The 21,364-nt window shown below is 41.9% G+C and overlaps 1 protein-coding gene across 1 annotated transcript in view; it reads left to right on the top strand.

Moving 5' to 3' along the window:
• ephb6 (eph receptor B6) overlaps window positions 1-21,364 on the top strand; it is a 35,913-nt gene that overhangs the window by 11,908 nt on the left and 2,641 nt on the right. The window contains exons 3-16 of the mRNA XM_056380193.1: window positions 3,273-3,545; window positions 6,132-6,301; window positions 6,385-6,680; window positions 16,471-16,626; window positions 17,046-17,317; window positions 17,781-17,862; window positions 18,670-18,794; window positions 18,900-19,062; window positions 19,349-19,463; window positions 19,581-19,636; window positions 20,101-20,217; window positions 20,314-20,561; window positions 20,672-20,890; window positions 20,977-21,126. Of these exons, the coding sequence (XP_056236168.1) occupies window positions 3,273-3,545; window positions 6,132-6,301; window positions 6,385-6,680; window positions 16,471-16,626; window positions 17,046-17,317; window positions 17,781-17,862; window positions 18,670-18,794; window positions 18,900-19,062; window positions 19,349-19,463; window positions 19,581-19,636; window positions 20,101-20,217; window positions 20,314-20,561; window positions 20,672-20,890; window positions 20,977-21,126 (2,442 nt within the window). The remainder of the gene's footprint in view (window positions 1-3,272; window positions 3,546-6,131; window positions 6,302-6,384; window positions 6,681-16,470; window positions 16,627-17,045; window positions 17,318-17,780; window positions 17,863-18,669; window positions 18,795-18,899; window positions 19,063-19,348; window positions 19,464-19,580; window positions 19,637-20,100; window positions 20,218-20,313; window positions 20,562-20,671; window positions 20,891-20,976; window positions 21,127-21,364) is intronic.

Below are 21,364 nucleotides of genomic sequence, written 5' to 3'. Positions count from 1 at the left end.
AAAGACAGACCAAGAGAAGGGGGAGAGAAAGAGGGAGGATGTGTGTGTTGAATGTGTGTATCTGTGTGTTCTTTTTTTAACCCTTTCCTCACTTTTCTCTTCACATCCCATCTTTTTTTTTTTCATTTGCTTGAGGCTCTGTGGATATTCTTTACTGCGCTCTCCTCCTGCTTCTTCTTGCTCTTTTACCATCTTTCCATTCTTTCAATTCACTGACAAGCGTCTTTGTCTCTGCCTCTCTCTCTCTCTCTCTCTCTCCCTCATAATCTTTCCTCCCTCTGCCCTTCACAGACCCAAAGCCACTGGGTCTCTGCCTCATATTCTTTCTTTTATCCCCCAAACTCAATCTCCACTCTACCCCTCATTTCCCCTCAGTGTCAAACCAGCAGATACTCCCCACTTCTTACAGTAGTCTCTGCTTATTTTTCTCTCCACTTATTTTGACTCTCTGTTCTTCCATTGTGTTTTCTGTGTGTTTGTGTGTGTGTGTGTGTGTGTGTGTGTGTGTGTGTGCATGCATATGTCTTAGGGTATATGTGCGTGCCTTCCTCTGCTTCTACATGTTTGTTTGTGTGTCGACAGTTGTGTCCGAGGCCCTGCCCCTCCCCTGTCCTCTGTCACTGGAGAGATTGCGTGGCTCTCTGGCATTTCGGTTCAAATTAAATCATGGAGATGAGTCGTCCCTATTTTTTTTCTCTCTCTTTCTTTCCAACGCTTCATCCAACCCCTCCTCCCCAATCTGCCCCGTTTTTTTTTTTTTTTCTTTTTCATGCGGGAGGGAGAAAACGAGACAAGGAGAAATAGGAAAGGGAGAGGGAGGGGTGGTGGTGGAGGTGGGGGCTTAGGGTCAGAAAACAAATGAAAGCTGTGTTTTTTCACAAAGGTACAGAAGCAAACTGCACGCAATGCCACACACCGTTACCAGCGGCTACTCTCCCTTTACCTGAAAGTCTGTGCCTGAAAGTCTGTGCCTTTTGCCACATGGTCTGGCTGTTACTGCAGCCACCTGACTCTGTCACACGGAAATACACACTCACATGCACTCTCTGTTTACTATTTTCCCACTTTTCTCTCTCCCCACTCTCCATCTGCATCCCTCCACACCACCATGTGCTCTCTGTTGTCCCCTCCATCCAATTTCCCTCGTTCCCATGTCTGATGGAGAGCGAATCACAGCCTTGGAGAGAGAAAACTGTCCTTTCACTCCATTAGACTGACAGCGCCTCAGACTCTTTTTATCTGCTCACTGATCTTATCATTACTCCAATTGGACCCAATATGAATGCACTCTCTCATGTGTGATGCTACAAAGATCTTTGTTCGCACTGGCTGTCGGAACCACACAGAGAAAGAGACATGAGCATGCAGAGATACACTAACATGCACAAACACAGAAACACACACACACCAAATGCACCCTGATAGGGTGTCAGGACCTTTTGTCCTCTTGCCATTGTTGCAGGGAGAATTATGATGATGAGGCCTAATACATAATTCTTCTGTGTTACAACAGAAAAGGCCCTGCTTGTCACTCAGGGCTACACAGGCTTAAAGCAGAGCCTTTTCATCTTGGAGGCACCGTACTGTATAATTGGTGAAACTAAACCCCATGCCTACATTTACATTTCGACTCATTCAGAGTCTCTGTGCTGCTCACTTTTCTCCAAGATCCAACTCATGTCCAATTCCATTAGTGCATCCACAAGTATTCAGAGTCCCTAAAATATGACAAAATCTGCTTGATTTATAGCACAATGGCTGCCACAAGTCAGCCACACAAGTGTCCACCACCTGTCACATGCAAATGCAAAACCAATGCAAGAGATAAACCAACTACAAATCAATTTATAAAGCTGATGATATTGTTATTATAAACAGTCATTATACCACTTCAATATATTTAATTGAAAAATGAAAACATCATATTTTATCTTTTGTCTATTTTCACTGTCTGAACCTACTTCTCTTTTACATTTTGTTATTTATTGCCATGGAAACAGGTTTGGTTTTATTTCTCAAATACCCGATTTCACTATAATGGAGGTGAACTGAATTTTGTTTGTGGTGTTCAGTAACACATTAAGAAATTCAATATGAACATGTCCTTTCAGAAACAGTGTCCTTGTTACTTTAGATATTTTGTGAATTCCCTTTAGAAATGTTTGGACGTGAAGAAAATGTTCCTTTGAAAACCAATGACATTGTGTTGTGTGTACTATCCAAGTGTAGTCAGGACCTTGATGTTGATTTTTTTTTTTTAGCTTTGACAGTGGAAATGTTGATCTGTCCTTCAGTTTGCCACTTTAGTACAGCCTGAAATATCTCAACAAATTTTGGATAGATTGCTGTGACATTTTGCAGTGACATTCATAGTCCCAGGAGGAAGAATCCTACTTATTTTGGTGAATGGCATCATCCAATGAAATGTCTCAGCATTCGCACATTTGTACAGAAATTCATGGTTTGTGGGCGACATCTCACAGTGACTTTGGTGGTCCTTCCACGTCTGCTCCAATTTTGGTGCACTTAGATAATCTCACCGGCTGACAGCTGACATTGGCGGATAACAGCCAAAATCGGCCCAGATGGTGGAAATAACATTTGACACTCATGCTACATGGGCCAGACTAGAGCAGAGGAACCAGGCCTGTATGGGGACTGAAGAAACACAAATATGTGGCCTGGAATTCACCACAACAAATTTGCTCTCTGAAATGATCTAAATGGCTAGTTACACTAGAAGGGAGAAAATACGTAAACTAATAATTTCTGGATCAGTACAGTTTTGTCTGAATGGCTTGGAATGTGTGATGTTATAAATGAAAGGCTCAAGTGGTCTAATTAACTGCTGGTTTTATAATCATTGATTACTGAATTATACAATGGACAGTCTATCATAGAGTACAAGGACACAGAGATGACCTATCTTTGAGGACAGTGAAGAGCAACTTTTCACTTGTGGATTCAAAACCAGTGTGTGTTAGGCCTAAATCAGAACAAAACACTCTCTAATACTTATCTCACTAGGGATGCAGATGTCAAACAGCTGTGTTAGTTAAAGTCAGCAGCACTGGCAATCTGCTAAATATTTACCTTCTGACATGTAAACCATCTTTTAAGATACAAGGAAGATTCTTTGCTGAACAGACGTTAAACATACCAGGGTTTAACAGTTTATACAGGCTGGTTGTACAGCTCCTGCATAGGCTCATGTTTCTCTTTTACAATGCTGAGTTTACACAAGCTCATAATATTGTTTCTGTCTCCCTCAGTGGGATGAGGTCAGTGTCCTGGACGACCGGGGGAAGCTCATACGAACCTTTGAGGTCTGTAATGTCAACCAAAATCCCCGCCTGCAGGACAACTGGTTGGCTACGCCTTTCCTGTACCGACACTCAGCTCCACGGGTGTTTGTCACGTTGCGTTTCTCGGTGCGTGACTGCGCCAGCCTGCGATCACCGTCACCCACCTGCCGAGAGACGCTCACCCTGTACTACAAACAGGCCGACTCGCAGAGGGAGCTGGAGAGGACCTGGGCAGCTGAGGTGAGGCAGAAAAACAACAACAACACCGAATGTGCTGTATCATTCTTTTACTTTTATCGCCATGCATCTCGTTTGGATATGTTAACATAACAAGAACTTAATTGATCCCCCATGGAGAAATCGTAACAAGGTCAAGTAAAGTTAAAGAGAAGTTCTGCCCAAGACACGTAGCCTTAGCTCCATGTCTCCTCTATCAGGCATAAATAAGACATTTTCCAGCTTTTTGCAACACACCCGGCCCAGTTTGAATCTAGAGCATTGCAGTAAAATAGAACCTCATTTGCAGCTATTTATACAACCGGTCAAATTTCTTTCCGTATCTGACAGGGAGACTAAAAACAAAAAAGAAATATCTGTTGGTGAGCATGGGGCATCCAGCCTTGGTGGTCTGGAAGTCCAGCAGCCATTGTATGAGCTTTTTGTAAGATGATACTGGTTATATGGTAACCTAACATGACCAAATGAACATTTATGTATCACTAAATTAAAATTTGAAGTAGCACACAAACTAGTTTTTACATAGACATCTAGGTGTCATTAAATATTCACACTCGGATAACTGCCAAGTGTTGCTAACAGCTGTGTAGCTAATGGACAAAACGGTAGCTCGCTAATATATGACCCCTCTCAAGAGGTAATATAAAATATGGATGAAATATTTGACCTGACACTTGGAAAAACGGGGAAGATTTTAAATTACATTTCACTAAAATAACTTGAAATCACTTAATCTTCAACATGTTATGCTAATAACATTATGCTAATTAACAATTAGCATCGGTTAAGTTAGCATAGTCGGTACATTTCTCTCTCTAAACTGGATAAATGAAAATACATATTTCTCCATGTATGTATAGATAAATAAAAAAGTAATACCATAGACTTATTTTGTAAAGTTTGACATATCATTTGCTTCTCAACAACTGTTGTTTTGGCAGTTATGTTGAAGCTCGAGGAGCTACAGTTGGATTTACACGTCATAAATTCTTCATTAGCTGTGGTATTTCTTAATTTTTGCCATGGTTTGCTATGGCAGACACCTTTTCTCACTTCCTGTTTTATTTTGTAAGTAGGTTCCTTGTGTGTCTCAGTGTTTTGCTTCCTGTCTTGGTCCTGTTTCTGTGTGGTGATTGTCTGCCCCGCCCTAATGTGTTTCACCTGTGTGCAATCACCCTTGCCTCCTTTGTCTATATAGTCTTTGTGCTCCCCTTTGTCATTGTCTGTTCGTCTGTTGTCTTTCTGTTTATCTCTGGGTTTGTCTTCGTCTGGTCGAGTTATCTGTTCCTCCGTGGTTCAAGCTGTTCAAGTCTGGTTTGTCTTCGTTCTATTCTTGTTACCTGTTCATGTTACCTGTTGTTCTCTGTTTTAATAAACCTCTGCGCACCGTCTCCCAAGTGTTGGTGCATTTGGGTCCACCCTTACCCCTCAATCCCCTACAAACCCTGACGGTCCTGACAATTTTTTATGGTAAAACCTACCTAATCCAGGTTATGGATCATGCATGTTCATCTTAACCTGCTCACTTGCAATGATTAATATTGTTGTTTGTTTTTACCTCTGTTTTGTCTCAGCATGTCAGCATAGACATTATTAATAAACAACTGAATTTGATTTAAAATGTTCAGCAGCTAATCTCTGATTAAAGTTCATCTGGTCATAAGTGAATTAAACAGGGAGTAATTCCTCTGTTCTAGCTGTTTTCCATCACTGCTTGAGGCAAACAACCTTCAGACAGAATCATTAAACAAAGTAAAATGAAAATTTAATTGTTGTTACTCTAATGTTACACCAAAACAGCAAAACCTCTCATCATCCCACGGCAAGGAGTAATTGTATAATCACCCTGAATATACAATTACTATTATTATGCTTAATTGACGGCCTCCTCAGACCACACTGGTGTGAAGCGCGCTACGGTTTACAATATGTATGTAATATTTTACACTTAGGAAATTCTCTGAACCTCGTGTTGTCAATGAAGCAGTAACTAAAGGAAATGTTTTGTTACACTGACACTGACTGTAGAAAAATGCCGTGTGTGTGTGTGTGTGTGTGTGTGTGTGTGTGTGTGTGTGTGTGTGTGTGTGTGTGTGTGTGTGTGTGTGTGTGTGTGGAGAGGGAATTGCTGAATCTGAGCTACATAGGCAAAAGCAGTCACGGTGGGAGGGATGCATTTATCCTTAGGGAAGTGAGATGCTTTTTAAAAATGCAAATCAAAGCCTGATGAGGAATCAGAGGAGAGTCACAGAAGAGCACAAAGCACTGCAGCGCTAAAAATCTTTGCAGGGACTTGAGCAGGAACCCCCACTGGGACCTCCATACTGCAGATCTAAGTCAACATTTACACTCCTCACTTAACTGCTTCATATTATACATGCGCCTGGGAAAAATTACAGCACAACTTTGAGCTTGTCTTTCATCTTGTCATTTTCCTCCCTCTTTTTTCAGTTTTTTTCTTTTGATATAATGCACTGTTTATTTCCAATCTATATTTATCTGTCAACTAACTTATTTTAATGTCCCTAATTTTCCTCTTGTTTACCTCCTCCACTGTCTCCCGTCCACTTTACTCTGACCTCACTGCAGCCGTCCAGCAAAGAGAAGGACACCAGGGAGGGCTGGGTGAAGATCGACACCATTGCGGCTGATAAGAGTTTCTCCAAGGTTGAGCCCAGTTCACCTCACCAGTACCAACCAAACAGATACAGCCGAATCAACATCAAGACACGCAGCTTTGCCCCTCTCACACGCAATGGGTAACATTGTACTACATTCATGTCTCACCAATATTCTCGCTCCCATAATTGCTCTCTATCTTAACGTCTGACTCTTGTTCCAGATTTGTGCTGGCAATTGTCGACAGTGGAGCTTGTGTTTCCCTCATGGGTGTGTCTATCTTCTACCGGCGCTGTCCAGCCACCAGCCTCTACTTGGCGTCCTACCCGGCAACTCCGTCTGGGGCAGAGCCAACGGCCTTAGTGCCTGTGAGCGGGACATGTGTCCCCCACAGTAAAGCACAGGGAGGCACGCCGCCTCGTATGCACTGCAATGCTGAAGGAGAGTGGATGGTACCTGTAGGAGGATGTGTCTGTGATGAAGGCTATGAGCCGAACATTAATGGATCTGCCTGCTTGGGTGAGTCTGAGGAACACTGACAGTGTGCTGATCAGGTTGATCCCCACAGAGATGGATCTCACAGTCTCTGCACAATGTTAATTTAATTTATCACGCATCATGGTAGCTGCAGTATATCAGCCTTGTGTTGATGGTTAAGAGATCTCTAATTTCACACCGCACTTCCACCTTGTGATTGACAGATCAAAAAAAAGAATGGTTAAAAATTGATCAACAATTTCCAGACTTTTAGTCCCTCTTTCAAAAAGAAATCAGATTCAAAGAAATTTGAATGAATGCATACTAATTTGTGGGTTAATTCTAGACAATGTAATCCTAAACAACACATAAACAATATAGTAGAATTCATCCATTTTGCTTTTTTAAAGTGAACATTAATAAATGTTTAATTAATAATTGTTTTTTCTGACACAACAGCAAGACATGCACTGGGTCAGATGGACAGTGCATTCTGTGAAATTGTTGGTTTGTTAGGTTTGGGGTTGGGGTCAGCAGGATTACGCAAAGAGTACTGAACCAATTTGCACCAAACTTGGTGGAGTGATGGAGCATGGGCCGGTGAAGAACCGGTTTGGTGTGGATCTAGTTATGGATCTAGTTATAGGGGCACATCTAGGAATTTTCGCTCACATTGTGAGACATTGTTCAACATTTTTGTCAGTTTCTCAGGAAATAATGTGCCACTTTAGTTTATAGATATTCTAGATGATAGTTCAAATTTCTAATTAAAAAGTGACCTGTTGAAGTAACTGACTTTGATGAGTGAATTTCCCCTTTAAATATCTAAAAAGAAATCCATCGGTAAACAGTCAAATTTCTGGGCCAGTCTTGACTCCTTGTCAGTTCTCTTCTTGGTATTTTATGAGATATGACAGCAGCTCCTCTCAGCACTGAAAGGAGCTGCTGTCACTCTGAAGCACAACTGTGCTATATGTAAAGACCAGAGGGAAACGAGGGCAGGCAGGTCGGGATGAGATGAGGCAGAGAGATTGTTTCTTATCCATGCAGTGCATTTGTAGTGATATAACTTTGCACATATTGTCTGCAAATCAATAAAGTTTTACAGAAATATGATCAGGAAATACAGGTGGTTGACCAGAGGTGCTATATTAACAGGTTACTCTTCATGTGGTGTGACTGTATAATGAAATGAAAAGAGGAGAGCACATGGCTGGGAGCCAGACAAATAGTACTGAGGTCAGCATTTGCAAAACTGGTCAAAAGCATTTGCACTTTTTAAAGTGGGTGTAAGTGGAGGAAAAAAAGAAGTAGAAAAAATTTGAGAGACGTCCAGACGGACAGGAAGGGATATAGGGAGAGAGCAGGAGGAGGGAAAGAGGAAGAGAGGGAGAGAGCCATAGTGAGAGGGATGTGACACATTTAGGTCATGGCGATGTAATGGCCACTCGTCTGTGAACAAGTGACAGAAACCGCAGGGGGAGAGAGGGGGAGTGGAGGGAAAATAGGAAGAGATGGAGGGAGAGTGAAAGATAGGAGGATGCAAGTTAATGACTTAAAGAACTGAGCAGGCAAAAAAATTCTGAGGGCGTGAAGGGAAAAGAATGGATTGCTGAGTGACTCTCTTTGTGTGAATGTATAAGTATATTTCTGTGATGCCAATCTCTGCTTCTCACTGTGGTCACATATGTCTGAGGACTGCAAATTACAGAATTACTGTAAAACACTAATCTACCAGGAATTTCAATCGACATAATTGCTCAACTCCCTTGCATGGGGGCCCTCAAAGTCTAACTAACTCCAGCACAATTAATCCTCCAATTCTGCCAACTCAGCTGTGAAATGTGTTCATGCTTTACATCTGCACCGGGCCCGCCACTTGTGTTTGTCCGTCCTTGATTGATATTTAATGACAAATCACCCCTCGACACTGCTCAGCTGCCGGACCAAAGGCTCGCACTGACTGTCTGTGAATGATCTAACACGTTGCTGCCCACGCTGCTCCGGCTTTTTGTTCCGACTCTGATTTGATTATGTTTTGCTGATCACTTCACTGACTAATGATGTGGATTGGCATCATTACATTGTTGTCCTCTTTGGCTCCCTGGGAATATTGAGAAAAGAGGCAGATGGTTAACTGGCGATGCGGTCGTCAAGGATTATTAACAGTAGCCGATCCTCGTTCTCGTCAGAAAGTGGAGCACTGAACTTTCTTCACTATTAGAAGTTGTACATTTTGTTCTTGTTTGAATTAAGCACCAAGGACATTTAATAATAGCACAAAGTGTGCAAATGATAGACCTTACTGCACTGAACGTATGCATTGGTCAGGAGCTGTAATTAAAAACACAGCAGTCTGCAAAATGTAGCTTGAACAGCTCTGAGAAGAAAAAAAAAAGACTTTATCAAGAGTTAACTGACATTCATCTCCAGTTACTGCAAGTGTGTCATCATAACCCACATGTATTTTATTCAACACACATTATATTTAGTACATTCACCAGAACCCTTTGAAGATGAATTGATGTGCATTTCTTTTCCCATTTTTCATTATTTCATTGAATTGTATCAGGCTACTTGCTGTTTCATTAAATCACTGCAATGTAAATTAATGCTGTTTGATGGCCATGTGAGAATACTAAACCCAGCGCAGCTCTGCCCCCTCATGCAAGACATAATTTTTAGGGACAAATAATGGACTCTAGCTCCCCCCTTCTCTCAGTCCCGTGTGAAAATGAATATCAGTGTTAAATGATTGCCTTTAACTACACACGGCTCTAATAGCTTTCTATTTTTATATTCAACGGCTGCTCTATAATATATTTCTTTATTTATGAGGGTAGAGTGTTATGACAAGGAATTGTCATAACACTCCACCCTACAAAGTAAATAAGGTTAGTACAGGGGTGAACTATTGTGCTTTTGTCTTGATAAGGTGCTTGTTACATTAGATTCATTTGCCATTAACATTTGATGCTTTTGTCCAAAGAGATATTAAAAGTGTACTAGAGATTGTAATCTCTTTGGTGATCCTTTATCTTTTTATCTGCTAAACTAAGATGGGGAACATAAACATTATGCTTCCTAATCATTAGCATGTTGTGGGCATGTCAACATGCTGATTTTAGTATTTAGCTCAAAGACCAAGGACGTGTCTGAGTCCAGCCTCACAGGCTGTAGACTGTGACTTTGAGACATTAACACATGTGGACCCAAAAGCTGGGAGAGCGATGGGCTGTGTTTCATTGTGAGTAGGATCATGCATAGTCCAGTAATTGTCCTGTCAGAGCGGAGTAGGTTTATTATGTGCTCAACACAGCATACCCTTAGAGATACAAGTTCATGGAGGACAGAGACTGTCTATTGTTTTGTATTCATATGTTTGCACCATTTGGCTTTTTTCCCTAAAAACATGAGGAAGAGTTTAGACTTCAGTGTCTTGCTCAAGGACAATTTGACACATAGACAGCAGGAGGCAGGAGTGGAGTCACCTACCCCGTTACTGATGGCTTATGCATTGTATCACCTGAGCTAGCTCTGTACTATAGTGTACTATAGGGCAAAGAATTTAACATTCAAAATTGAAACTCTTGTGCTTTTCAGGAGTGTGTGTGCATAGACATACTTGATGTAATGTTTTCCCAACTGATTTTATTTTATAAATGACACAATAACATGTGACATTACCAAAACTTTTGTAACTTTAGCAGAAAATTGCGTGTACATATGGGACCCTGCTGCTCATAGTAAAAAGCTGATTCGAAAGTAGGTTTTTAAGGTGTTTAAAACACTCACTAACAGACTTATCCTGTTTTGTTTTGGTGTGGTTTGTTTTTTTTGTAATTTTTATTTTACAGTTTTTCTTCCACTGTAACATCAGAACTTAGATGATCCCAAATCAAAATGAATCACTAGAAATGACAAGAACACTTGAGAAGAACTGGTAAGAAAAACTTCCACCTTGTGTGTGATACTTGATTATTCGTCAAGTAGTCAGAGTCAGACTCACCAAAACAACACTGCACCATTTGGACTGATGATATATTGAGTAGCCATCTGAAACACTTACAAAAACATGTCCGGCATTTTGGCAGACAGACATTAAAAGATCATTACTCAATTATTAATGAAGCTGTTTATCTCAAGCAAGTCTAAAAGAACATTTGGTTTCTGTATGAACACTGTGACATTCAAAGCTCACTTTTGGGCTACGCTCGTCTCCAGTCTTTTGAAAAATGTTTAGGACAGTGGCAGATGAAAAGCAACAGCTATCTGCTGTTATTTCATTTTCCTGCCAAACAACAGAAGGATGTTTTTCTCCTTTGACATTTGCATCCCACAAGGGAGATGGAGAGGCGGAGAGCACGGGCGGAAACACGACCGAGCATGAGACACAATTACACCTGTTCAGCCAAACATAAAACAGTCCTTTAGTTGTGGGCTCCTGGAGCTGGTCCGAGCTGGCCCTACATCACCCTCAGACAAGCCTCCTCCTTCTGTTTGATTCCTCCCAAATATTAAGCCACTGTTGAGGATTTGGGACAGGGATTAATGCCGAAAGCTGTAACGGGCTTTGAGTTAATTTGGACCCATGTCGGTATTTTCTGTGGCGTGCGGCTGTGTTGTGACATTGAAATATTCAACATGTCAGATTGTCCCGATTTGTCACCCAGCGTGCTCACTCTTAGCACAGACACATCCACTAACTATCCTGAGGCACGATATTGTAAAAAAACAAGAACATGTGGCCGGAGGAGAAAGTGAAGTACAACTGAAAGTGTGATATTGTTTTGAGTGAGCTGTGTGACTCAACTCTGGTCAGCATGGGCATTTTCCTGAAAGCAGACAGATCTATTTTTTTCCTGTAAGACTGTTTTTTTTTCACCCCCCATGTTATGTCAAGTGGACACTTACCAATTACCAATGTTGACATTCAAATCCTGCTCCAGTCTATTAATAAAGGTCAAGCTCTGGGCAAACCACACTTAATTGAAATGATCAGTGAGATAGAGTATTGACTGTTGGCTAGACCTCACTGTAATGACAAATGAACCTGAACTACATCACATCAGCTGTCGGTGGAGCAAATTTATTGAGCACATCGAGTCATCAAGCAGCAAGAAGGCTTGTTTTAGCCATGTCGTTTTTTAATCCGAGGATTTTAGAAAACACAGAGGTCATGAATCCCAATCGTTCAAGTACTTGGGGCTTAACTAGCCAATGAAAAACACACAAATTTTATGGTTTTCACATTATATTTAACACTTTCTGTAAATTCTGTTTCTACATGATAATCTAAATACTGTTTCAAAGAAGGCTCCAGGTGCCAGGAGCATTATTCTGGTAGAGCAATACTTCTTTATCATAACATTTTTGCCTATTTAAAGATTTTGACTCATGACTATCAGATTCACCTTTTTAAAAAAAAAAAAAAAAAAAAAAAAAAAAACTACCACGTGTAATTTGTCTGTAATTGCTGATTAAATACTTCCCCTCACATCTTTACAATCCCTACGTTCACAGAAACAATACTGAGGACATGATCTCATTGTCCTCAAGGGGCAGATTTAGTCTTATTTTAATCTAGAGTCAGTATCATGATGATGAGGTAAGATGTCTTGATCGTGCTCATGAAACTTGCAGGGCGAAAGCAGCTTGCAGAAGAAAAAGCAGTATTTTAAAGTATTTAGCACACTGAAAATTGCAAAATCCTTAAAGTGTAATGAGGCAAACATCCATGTGAAAGAATAACAGCCTAAATATACACATAAAATTACAAACCCACTTACAATTAGAATAATTTGCATTATGTAACCTCCTAATTGTGCATGGAGGTGCACATAGTTTAGGTTTTGTCATGGATGATGGAAATCATTGGTGGTCAAAAAGTTTCCTCATTAAATATTTGGGAACTTGCAATATTCAGTGTATAAGCCACAGTACCCGCTCGTCCTTTTTTCCTCTTCCCCTTAGATTCCTGCAAACATGTAGGATTTGTCTTAAACATGCCACTGAATTTAATATTCTGCACTAGAAAACAGCGAAGGAAGTATCTTCTTTGGCGCTGTTTAAATAAAGTTCAGCTTCCAGCTTTGCTCCAGAGTATTTCATGGGTTGTAAAGAGCGACTTGTTTATGTGAGAAAATCCAACAAAGGATTACTTGCCTTTGCGTATGGCAGTGTGCTGCTGGAGCTTAGAACGGATGACATTTGAGTGTATATGATTCTGTGTCTGTCCGTTTCCAGGCTGCGCTCAACGACACAATGTACAAAATAACGAAGGATGGAGGGACGCGGGGGACGGCATATACAGTCTGAACCGTGTGTACCCACCTCTCCTGTTGTGTGGCCGCATCTGCGATCAAGCTTATGTGTGTGTCTGAGAGAGAGAGAGAGAGAGAGAGAGAGAGAGAGAGAGAGGGAGAGAGAGATTATGCTGGAAGCCAAAAGAGGGAATGAGTGCATGAAAGAGGGAAGAGAGAAAGAGAGAAATTAGGTCAGTGATCTACATACCAAAGTATTATGTTAACGTCAAATTACTCACCTCATTGCTGTCTTTTTTCTATTTCTGTTTATCTCTTCAGAGATGAATATTTGTTTTCAATTGCACTCGTGTTCTTTCTATCCATCCATCCATCCATCCATCCATCTGGTCTCTTCCCATCACTCTTACTAATTTCATTGCCATGAACTCATCAGGTCATTGGATTAGAGTAGAATAGATTAGATTCAGTCTTTCTTGTCATTAGACTAAGTTAGTAGCAGCACAAAGTTTAGCATCTAATCAGATACAGTACAAACAGTGGCAAAACTACATGTTGTGATATTTTGAAGAAAATAAATGTAAAGAAAGAATAAAAAAACAGATGACCTAAACCTAAAGATATACAATTTATGATGAAAAAAAAATGTTTTGTTTGAAAAATGACAGAAATGAAAAATCGATTTTGAATACAGAATCATTTTCTGTTCATCAACTCATTATTTCTGCTCTAATTCTGAGTAGGTCCATGAAACATGCATCACTCAGCCATGTCTATTTGTCAGTGGATTTCTTTTTATCACCAAAGCTCAGATTAACTCCTCAGTTCTTGACGCTTCCTCCTCCCTCCCTGGTCACTACCACGGTTACTTTACGGGGGGGGGGGGGGGTTGCAGATGAAGCAGAAGGGTAGAGGGCTTGGCCTCTCATTGGCTGCTGTCATCAGGTGGATGAGGATGGGAGGAAGAGGAGGAGGGGGCTGAGTTGTTACCAGAGCTCGTAACAGTAGCGTTGAGAGGCTTTGTGGCAAAGTCGTGTTTCATGTCAGAGCCGTAGGAGAACACGTCTGTTAATGTGCAACTGGGACATAAATGATGGAGGAAGGAGGATATTTCCCTCTTTTCCTCTGTTGTCGTTCGCATGCTGTCTTTCCCTCTCCGTTTCCTCGTTTTTTTTACCCATCATCTGGCACTCATTTACATAATCCTACTGTTGATCCTACAGCTGTCTTGGACTATCCATCTTCATGTTTACTTTTCACTTTTTCAGTTTATTCGCCCTCTGTGATCTCTCGACGTCCATTTTACTTTTCTGTCTCCCTTTTCCTCTTCTCACCTGTTTGAAAGCAAAGTCAGCTCTCAGAGCCAAGTGAGAACATAGAAAGCCTTTTATCTGTTTATTCTATCTTACCTTCTTATCTTTTCCTCCTATTCTCTCGTACACACACATGCATCCACACACACATTCACCAGGTCAAATTTAAGACATGTTCTTGACAAGGTTATATAAATAAAGTCAGGGGTTCACTCTCTGATCATGAACGACAAACACACACACCCTCCCCCTCATCCGCCAACTGTAAGAGCACTTTAACACTCTTCAGATACGTATGAGAGGGTCCTTCTTTTAAGCTGCTGGCTCAGGTGTTATCCGGTGTGCCATTTACACACTCAAAAGATACAAGAGAGCCTCTCTGTATGAGAATATACACACACTCTACATTTAGCTTACAGACAAAAGGACCCCTTTTTGAACGATGCAACCTTTAGTTGACATTACTTCAGGCATTCACAAACACGCACACAGTGTGCAAATGGCAGCAGACCAACCCAGAGGCCAGTGCTCTCAATATTCTTATAGTCCCGCTCAGGACAAGCACTCGAGGCTCTGGCAGGTGGCAGCACGAAGTGAAGTGTGTGTCACCTTGACCTCCGTGCTCAGCTGTCCTGCTGTTGACATTAACAATTGGCACATTTCACAGATTTTCCATCGTAAAACACATCAGTTCAGGACAACAGCCCGCAGGTTCAAAAGGTATTTTTAATGTGTGTTTGTGTGCATGCGTGCGCACACAACCTTGTTTTACTACATTTGTGTGGTCAAAAAAACAGGAGTCCACAATATTTGTAGGGCCTGACAGCTTTGTGGGGACCAAAGCGTTCAACCTCACATGTTTAAATGGCTGTTTGAGGGTTAGGTTAGGTTTAGGATGGGTTAGGGTTAGGCATTCAGTCACGATGGTTAAGGAGCAAGGAAATGCATTATGCCAATGATAGGTCCCCAAGAATAGACAGTAGCAAGACATTGATGTGTGTGCACTTGTGCATGCATCCGTGAGTGTGTGTGTGTGTGTGTGTGTGTGTGTGTGTGTGTGTGAGAGAGACAGAAAAAACAGAGAGAGAGAAATAATTGTGGATGCATTGAACTTGAATTTGTTGAATTGAATTTTTGGGAACACATTTTGGTAATGCTCAGTATGAAGTCACTTTACTCGAGGCGGCACAAAAAGTGTTGGTAATGGTCTGATAGTCATGAAGTACTGAAGGGACTATAGAAACAAATGGGGTGTTCAGCAGCTGATTCAGAGTCATTCAGGAGCGACTCCTGTTATAGTCCTCAATGTGGAGTCATTCAGGAAACACTTGTCAGTGATACATTGATGATACTTACTCTGGTTTGTTTCTCACTCATTCCTCAGTAACTACTCACAATATTGTGTGTTTAACATATTGTAAAGTGTTAACATATATATTTTTAAAGGATTGCACCACTTGATTTCAGAACAATTGTACATATCCTTATTACTGCATTATTAAAATGGTCCATATTGATTTGCAGCTTCATACTGACATGAGAGTGGTCCCAATCTTCTCATCTTTCCCAAAACTGCAGGGTCAGTGTGGTCATTTTCAACTTGTGTGTGTGTAGTGTGTATGTGTGTGTGTGTGTGTGTGTGTGTGTGTGTGTGTGTGTGTGTGTGTGTGTGTGTGGTTTTGCTGCTCTTTGCTAACGTGGACCACTTCCTCTGTAAACACAAGTAAATGACTGTGCTGGACAAAGCCAATAACAAACAACAGGCCGCTGTGTTTCAGATGAACCTTTGACTCAAAGGGAAGCACAAGCCACAGGCTGAAATTGATGCTTTACCCAAAAATAGTATCTGCTGTTTGATTTTGTGCAGGGAACAACCGACCACATTAGAATTATACAAACAGTGTATACAAAAACATGTATAACAAAAAAGACATGGTATTTGTGCTTCATTTATTCTGAACCTTTTATATTCATACATCCGTTCATCAATGAATCTGTGATCATAAACCAAACAGTTGACAAAACAATCTTATCTCAAGGAGCCACTAACTCAGTTGTTGCCGAACATTCGACCAAGATGTCATGGAGCCTCCATTATCTACGTAGAGTTCTTGTTGTTTTTTCTTGGTACAAGTTTTCAGTGTTCTTTCTTTTGGACACCAGTGACTCAGAAGGAACAGTGATTACTTTATTTAATTGATTATAATATGTGTATGAGGCTCAACCCTCCTTGTGTTTCTTCTTGTCTCTCTGCAGCCTGTGCTGTGGGCTACTTCAAGTCTGTTTCGGGCTCTGTTCCCTGCTCGGTGTGTCCCTCCAACAGTAGAACCAGCCAGGAGGGGTCGAGTATGTGTGAATGTCGCAGTGGCTTTTACCGGGCAGCCAATGATGCCAACTCTTCTGCCTGCACAAGTGAGCTTTGTCTGTTTGTTTGTTTGTGCCTGGCTCCCTGGGAGGTGTTCAAGGGGCCTCAGTGGAGTCCTTTGTCATTTACTCAGACTGTGAGAACCAACATGTACAGTCAGTGACCAGAATTCATCCTCTTTTTTTTTTTTTTTTAAATCACAATATAATGGGAATCTAATTGCACCAGCTGAAAAATAAATGCTTGGTATTTAGTTTCTGTGGCCGCTTAGCTTAAATTGTCTCGCTGCCAAACTCTGTTTTATAAAGTTCTTTCCATTACGTGTGCTCTGTTAAACATCTTTGCCAGCATGCAGCTTCTTTCATATCTTAAACTTTTTAGCAGATGCTTCCATCTTCCATCCTTCGCTTACATTATGCATGTCAAACCCCTTCCCGTTGTCTCGATCTCTCTGTTTTCTCCTCAGCTCCTCCATCTGCTCCGGTCTCTGTATCCTGGGAGTATGAGACCGGCGATGGCGGGGTGTCTTTAAGGTGGCGCCCCCCAGTGGACATGGGAGGCCGCAGCGAAGTGTGGTATGGGGTGGTGTGTCGCATCTGCCCCTCACCCACCTTCTCTAACCCGGCAGCATGCTCCTGGTGTGGGGAGGGTGTCACCTTCAGCCCCTCCCAAACCAACCTGAAACAAACCAAGGTCACCCTCAACAACCTGCTGACCAGAGTCACTTATCTCATACAGGTACTGTCTGCTAAAGACACAAACCACTCTCTGTTATCATCTTGTAAATGAGAAATTTTATGAGAATTGGTTTTAACCTGAGTTTCTTGCTACACTGGGTTGCTGGTGAATGTTTGGAGTGAATCAATGGAGCCGGTTGAAAGTTGTTTTTAAGAAATTTCTGTGAATGGTGAAAGATTTTCTGGAGCCACAAAGGCAGCAGGTCCTTTCTGCTGTATTACTCCAAGAGTTCCACATCAGCAAATACACAATAACATTTATTATTTAGCTTGGCGTAGCTAAACTAAATCATCGCTTATTTCTTATTCATAATGGGCAGATATTTCCCATTTACTGGTGTTTGTTGACTGAGCGACAGAGCCGCACATGTGAGGCTTTGTTTCTCAAACACTGAAGCATGTGATACAAGTCGATAGAAAGAAGCTTTGTGTGTCATGTCTGTGTGTGTTCTTCTTATTTACAGGTGCAAGCCATGAATGAGGTGTCAGCTTTGAGTCCTTTCTCAGCTCGATACACAAGCATCAATTTCACGACAAGCCAGTCAGGTGAGCTTGGGAGAGAGACAATGAAAAAGATGAGATGAAAGAGAGAGAGATGCTCTGATGATGATGTTAGTGTAGATGCTGTGTGTGTGTGTGTGTGTGTGTGTGTGTGTGTGTGTGTGTGTGTGTGTGTGTGTGTGTGTGTGTGTGTGTGTGTGTCTGTCTCTCTGTCTGTCTGTCTGTCTCGGGTTTCTCCCCCTCCTCCTCCCCTCCTTCTCCCTCTTTCTCCCTGTCTCTCCCTGCTCCATCTTTTCTGCCACTGCTCTTTGGACAGGAGGTTGCTCGAGGTTACAATATCCTGTCAGATCTCATTATAGTCACTGTGGAGGAAGAAAGGGACAAATGAGAAATGGGAAGACAAAAAGACAGACAGAAAGAGACAGACGAGAGGGCAGAGGAGAGGAGAATGGGGCATTTGTTCAGGCAAAGTACACCATTATACAATTTTCCAAGAAATTGATCAAGATTTATTAGAACTTTCAATCATCCTAAATGATCTAAAATCTTTGTGTTTGCGCTCTCAGAGTTTATTGATTAAATGAGTGGCATGCCAGATAAGTTCCCTTTAGCCGGTCTAGCCAGCACAGTGACTGTAACTAGATCCTGCTCAGTGCTCCATGAAAAATTCCCACTCCGGTTTCATGCTCACTAAATGTCCTCGACAGGCTCTGCAACGCTGCCCCCATGTGGTCACCGTCACTTTCAACAAAACTGTTGTTCAAAAGTTGTGGGATGATTTGGAGGGAGGTTAACCTTTCCTCAGGGAAAACTTCAGTCTAGCTCATGCATCAGTCTTCTGTTGTTGATCAGTTCCAAGTACAGTTCCCATGATGCACCAGCTGAGCCGAGCCCCAGACTCCATCACTCTTTCGTGGCCTCAGCCAGATCGGCCCAACGGAGACATCTTGGAGTACCAGCTCAGATACTATGACAAGGTACACTCAGTGAACAGTCACACCGCAGATGCACACACAAACCCGTTTATATACTGTACATGCTTTACATGCGTGAGGGTCACCACCTTCTTCTGCGTCCCTCAGGGGTCAGATGTGGACAGCGCAGCGAGTGTGTACAGTGAGACCAACACTGTGACCGTCAACTCTCTGATTCCAGGCTCCATCTACGCCTTCCAGATCAGGGCTCGAAATGAACGAGGCTACGGCCCCTACAGCAACACCATCTACTTCACCACACTGCCTCTTGGTACTACACTTATTTAAAGCCAGTGAAATCCATTTGACTTTACTTTACTATGATTAACACTCAACCGAACTGTTGGTTTCATATTTACGGTAAAATTAACCCTTAATAATCTACAGAAGAAAGATCCTTCATGAGAGTGAGACAACATATAAACAAATGCAACATGTCAGAAACATAGGAAAGTATAATAATATACTGCATACACCTGCAATAGAAACAGTAGAGTACTTTAAGATTGTGTAGTTGATGACCTTTCTCGATGACACACATCACGTTTCTCCCACAGAAGAACATTCACAGCAGATCCAGAACCGGCTTCCTCTGCTGGTCGGCTCAGTGATGGGTGGGGCGGCGTTTCTCCTTGTTGTGGCAGCCATTGTGGTTGTGGTGGTATTCCGCAGGTAGGTGGTCCGTGTATGCAAAAAAAATCAGGAGTGTGATGTTGAATGTTGTGATGATGGTGAAGTTTTTAATCATCATGCGCACGCTCATGTAGTTTGTTTGTTTTTCCATGGCAGTAAGAGGAGAGAGAGTCCGTACAGCGACAGACTCCAGAGGTACATCAGTAACCGAGGTGAGCAAGGGTATTTTTAATTTTAATGTATTTTATATTAGTTTATATTTAATTTAGTCAAATTATTTATTTTAAGGTGAGGCATTTGCTTTGTGCAAAAGGCCACTTATTAAAACAGCATTTGAAATGATTTGGAGAAAAAGGGCGTACTTAGTGACTAATAAAGTTTGGTTTTCATTTGTTTAACAAAAAATTATATTTTATAGATATAAAATAATTAATTTTATGTAAAGTTTTTCCCGCTAAAAACAAACCGTTTGTTATTTCGCCCAAAAAAGAGAAGGTCGCTTAATATTTTTCTGAATGAATGAAACAGATCTTTCCATGTTCTTACAGTATGAAGTTTCATTTATGGTGTAAAAGGTCTTTTTTACAATCATCCCAACCCAGTGTCATGATAATACATTTGTGTTTAAATGTCAAAAATGAATGAATATAAAATAGTAATGGTATTTTCATTCCAGGAGGAGTAAAGTATTATGTGGACCCATCCACTTATGAGGACCCTAGTGAGGCAGTCAAAGAGTTTGCCCGTGAGATAGATCCCACTCACCTCAAGATTGAGGAGGTGATTGGTTCAGGTAGGCCTGACACTCTCTCGTTCCTTTTAAATCTCGCTGTAGTCATGTGACAGCTGTCAGCACAGTGTAATCTGCTCCACCTCCTCTCTACTCCAGCTCAGTTCGGTGAGGTTTCTCGAGGTCGTTACCGTCCGGTGGGTCGCAGGGAGGTGCTGGTGGCGGTGAAGACTCTGCGCTGGGGGGCGTCCGACAGGGAGAGGGGAATGTTCCTGAGTGAAGCAGGAGTCCTGGGCCAGTTTGACCACCCTAATGTGCTGAAACTGGAGGGTGTGGTCACTCGCAGCCCCCCAGAGAGGATCATCACTGAGTTTATGGAAAACGGGCCGCTGGACGCGTTCCTCAGGGTGAGAAAAACAACACACTGTCAACAGTTTCCATCTGTGTGGTGTTTCACTATGCTATAAACCAAAAACTGTCTTTTGCTGCCCTGATCCTACCATCTTAATTCCTTCAGGAGAATGAGGGCCAGTTCAGTGTCCTCCAGCTTGTTGGGATGCTCAGGGGGGTTGGTGCAGGCATGCGTTACCTCTCTGAGAGAAACTTTGTCCACCGGGACCTGGCGGCAAGAAACGTGCTGGTGAACTCCAACCTGGTCTGTAAGGTCTCCGACTTTGGCCTGTCCCGTCTCATGAGGGGCCTGGACCATAACATACCTACGTACACTGCCTCACTGGTACGTTCTGGAACAGGGAGTTTTCTTTGCTTTGGCTTTCATCGGTCACTGCTTCACTGCCTCTGTCCTCTGTTGTCCTCTATCAGGGCAGTAAGATTCCTGTGAGGTGGACGGCACCAGAAGCATTTCAGCATCGCAAGTTCAGCTCAGCTAGTGATGTCTGGAGCTTCGGCATTCTGATGTGGGAAGTGATGTCATACGGAGAGCGTCCGTACTGGGACATGAGTAATCAGGAAGTGAGTACGAAGGGGAATTTAGCCTGAGCAGGAGAGGTCACGCTAAATTAGTGATGGAGATGCATTCAAAGCCTTAACTTAAGTCTAACCACTACACTGCAATAATACGCAATTAAAAGTAATAGTCCCTCCTATTACTGTTACCTGTTAGGACAGTGTGTAAGTAATGTTGTGTATAATATATAATAGGTGGAATAAAAGTGTAATTGTAAGTAATAATTGTGGACAACTAAAGGAA

This window comes from Seriola aureovittata, chromosome 7 (assembly GCF_021018895.1).
Source record: "Seriola aureovittata isolate HTS-2021-v1 ecotype China chromosome 7, ASM2101889v1, whole genome shotgun sequence".
Classification (NCBI taxonomy): domain Eukaryota; kingdom Metazoa; phylum Chordata; class Actinopteri; order Carangiformes; family Carangidae; genus Seriola; species Seriola aureovittata.
The sequence above is the reverse complement of the archived record's forward strand: the minus strand, read 5'-3'. Positions and strand labels throughout refer to the sequence as shown.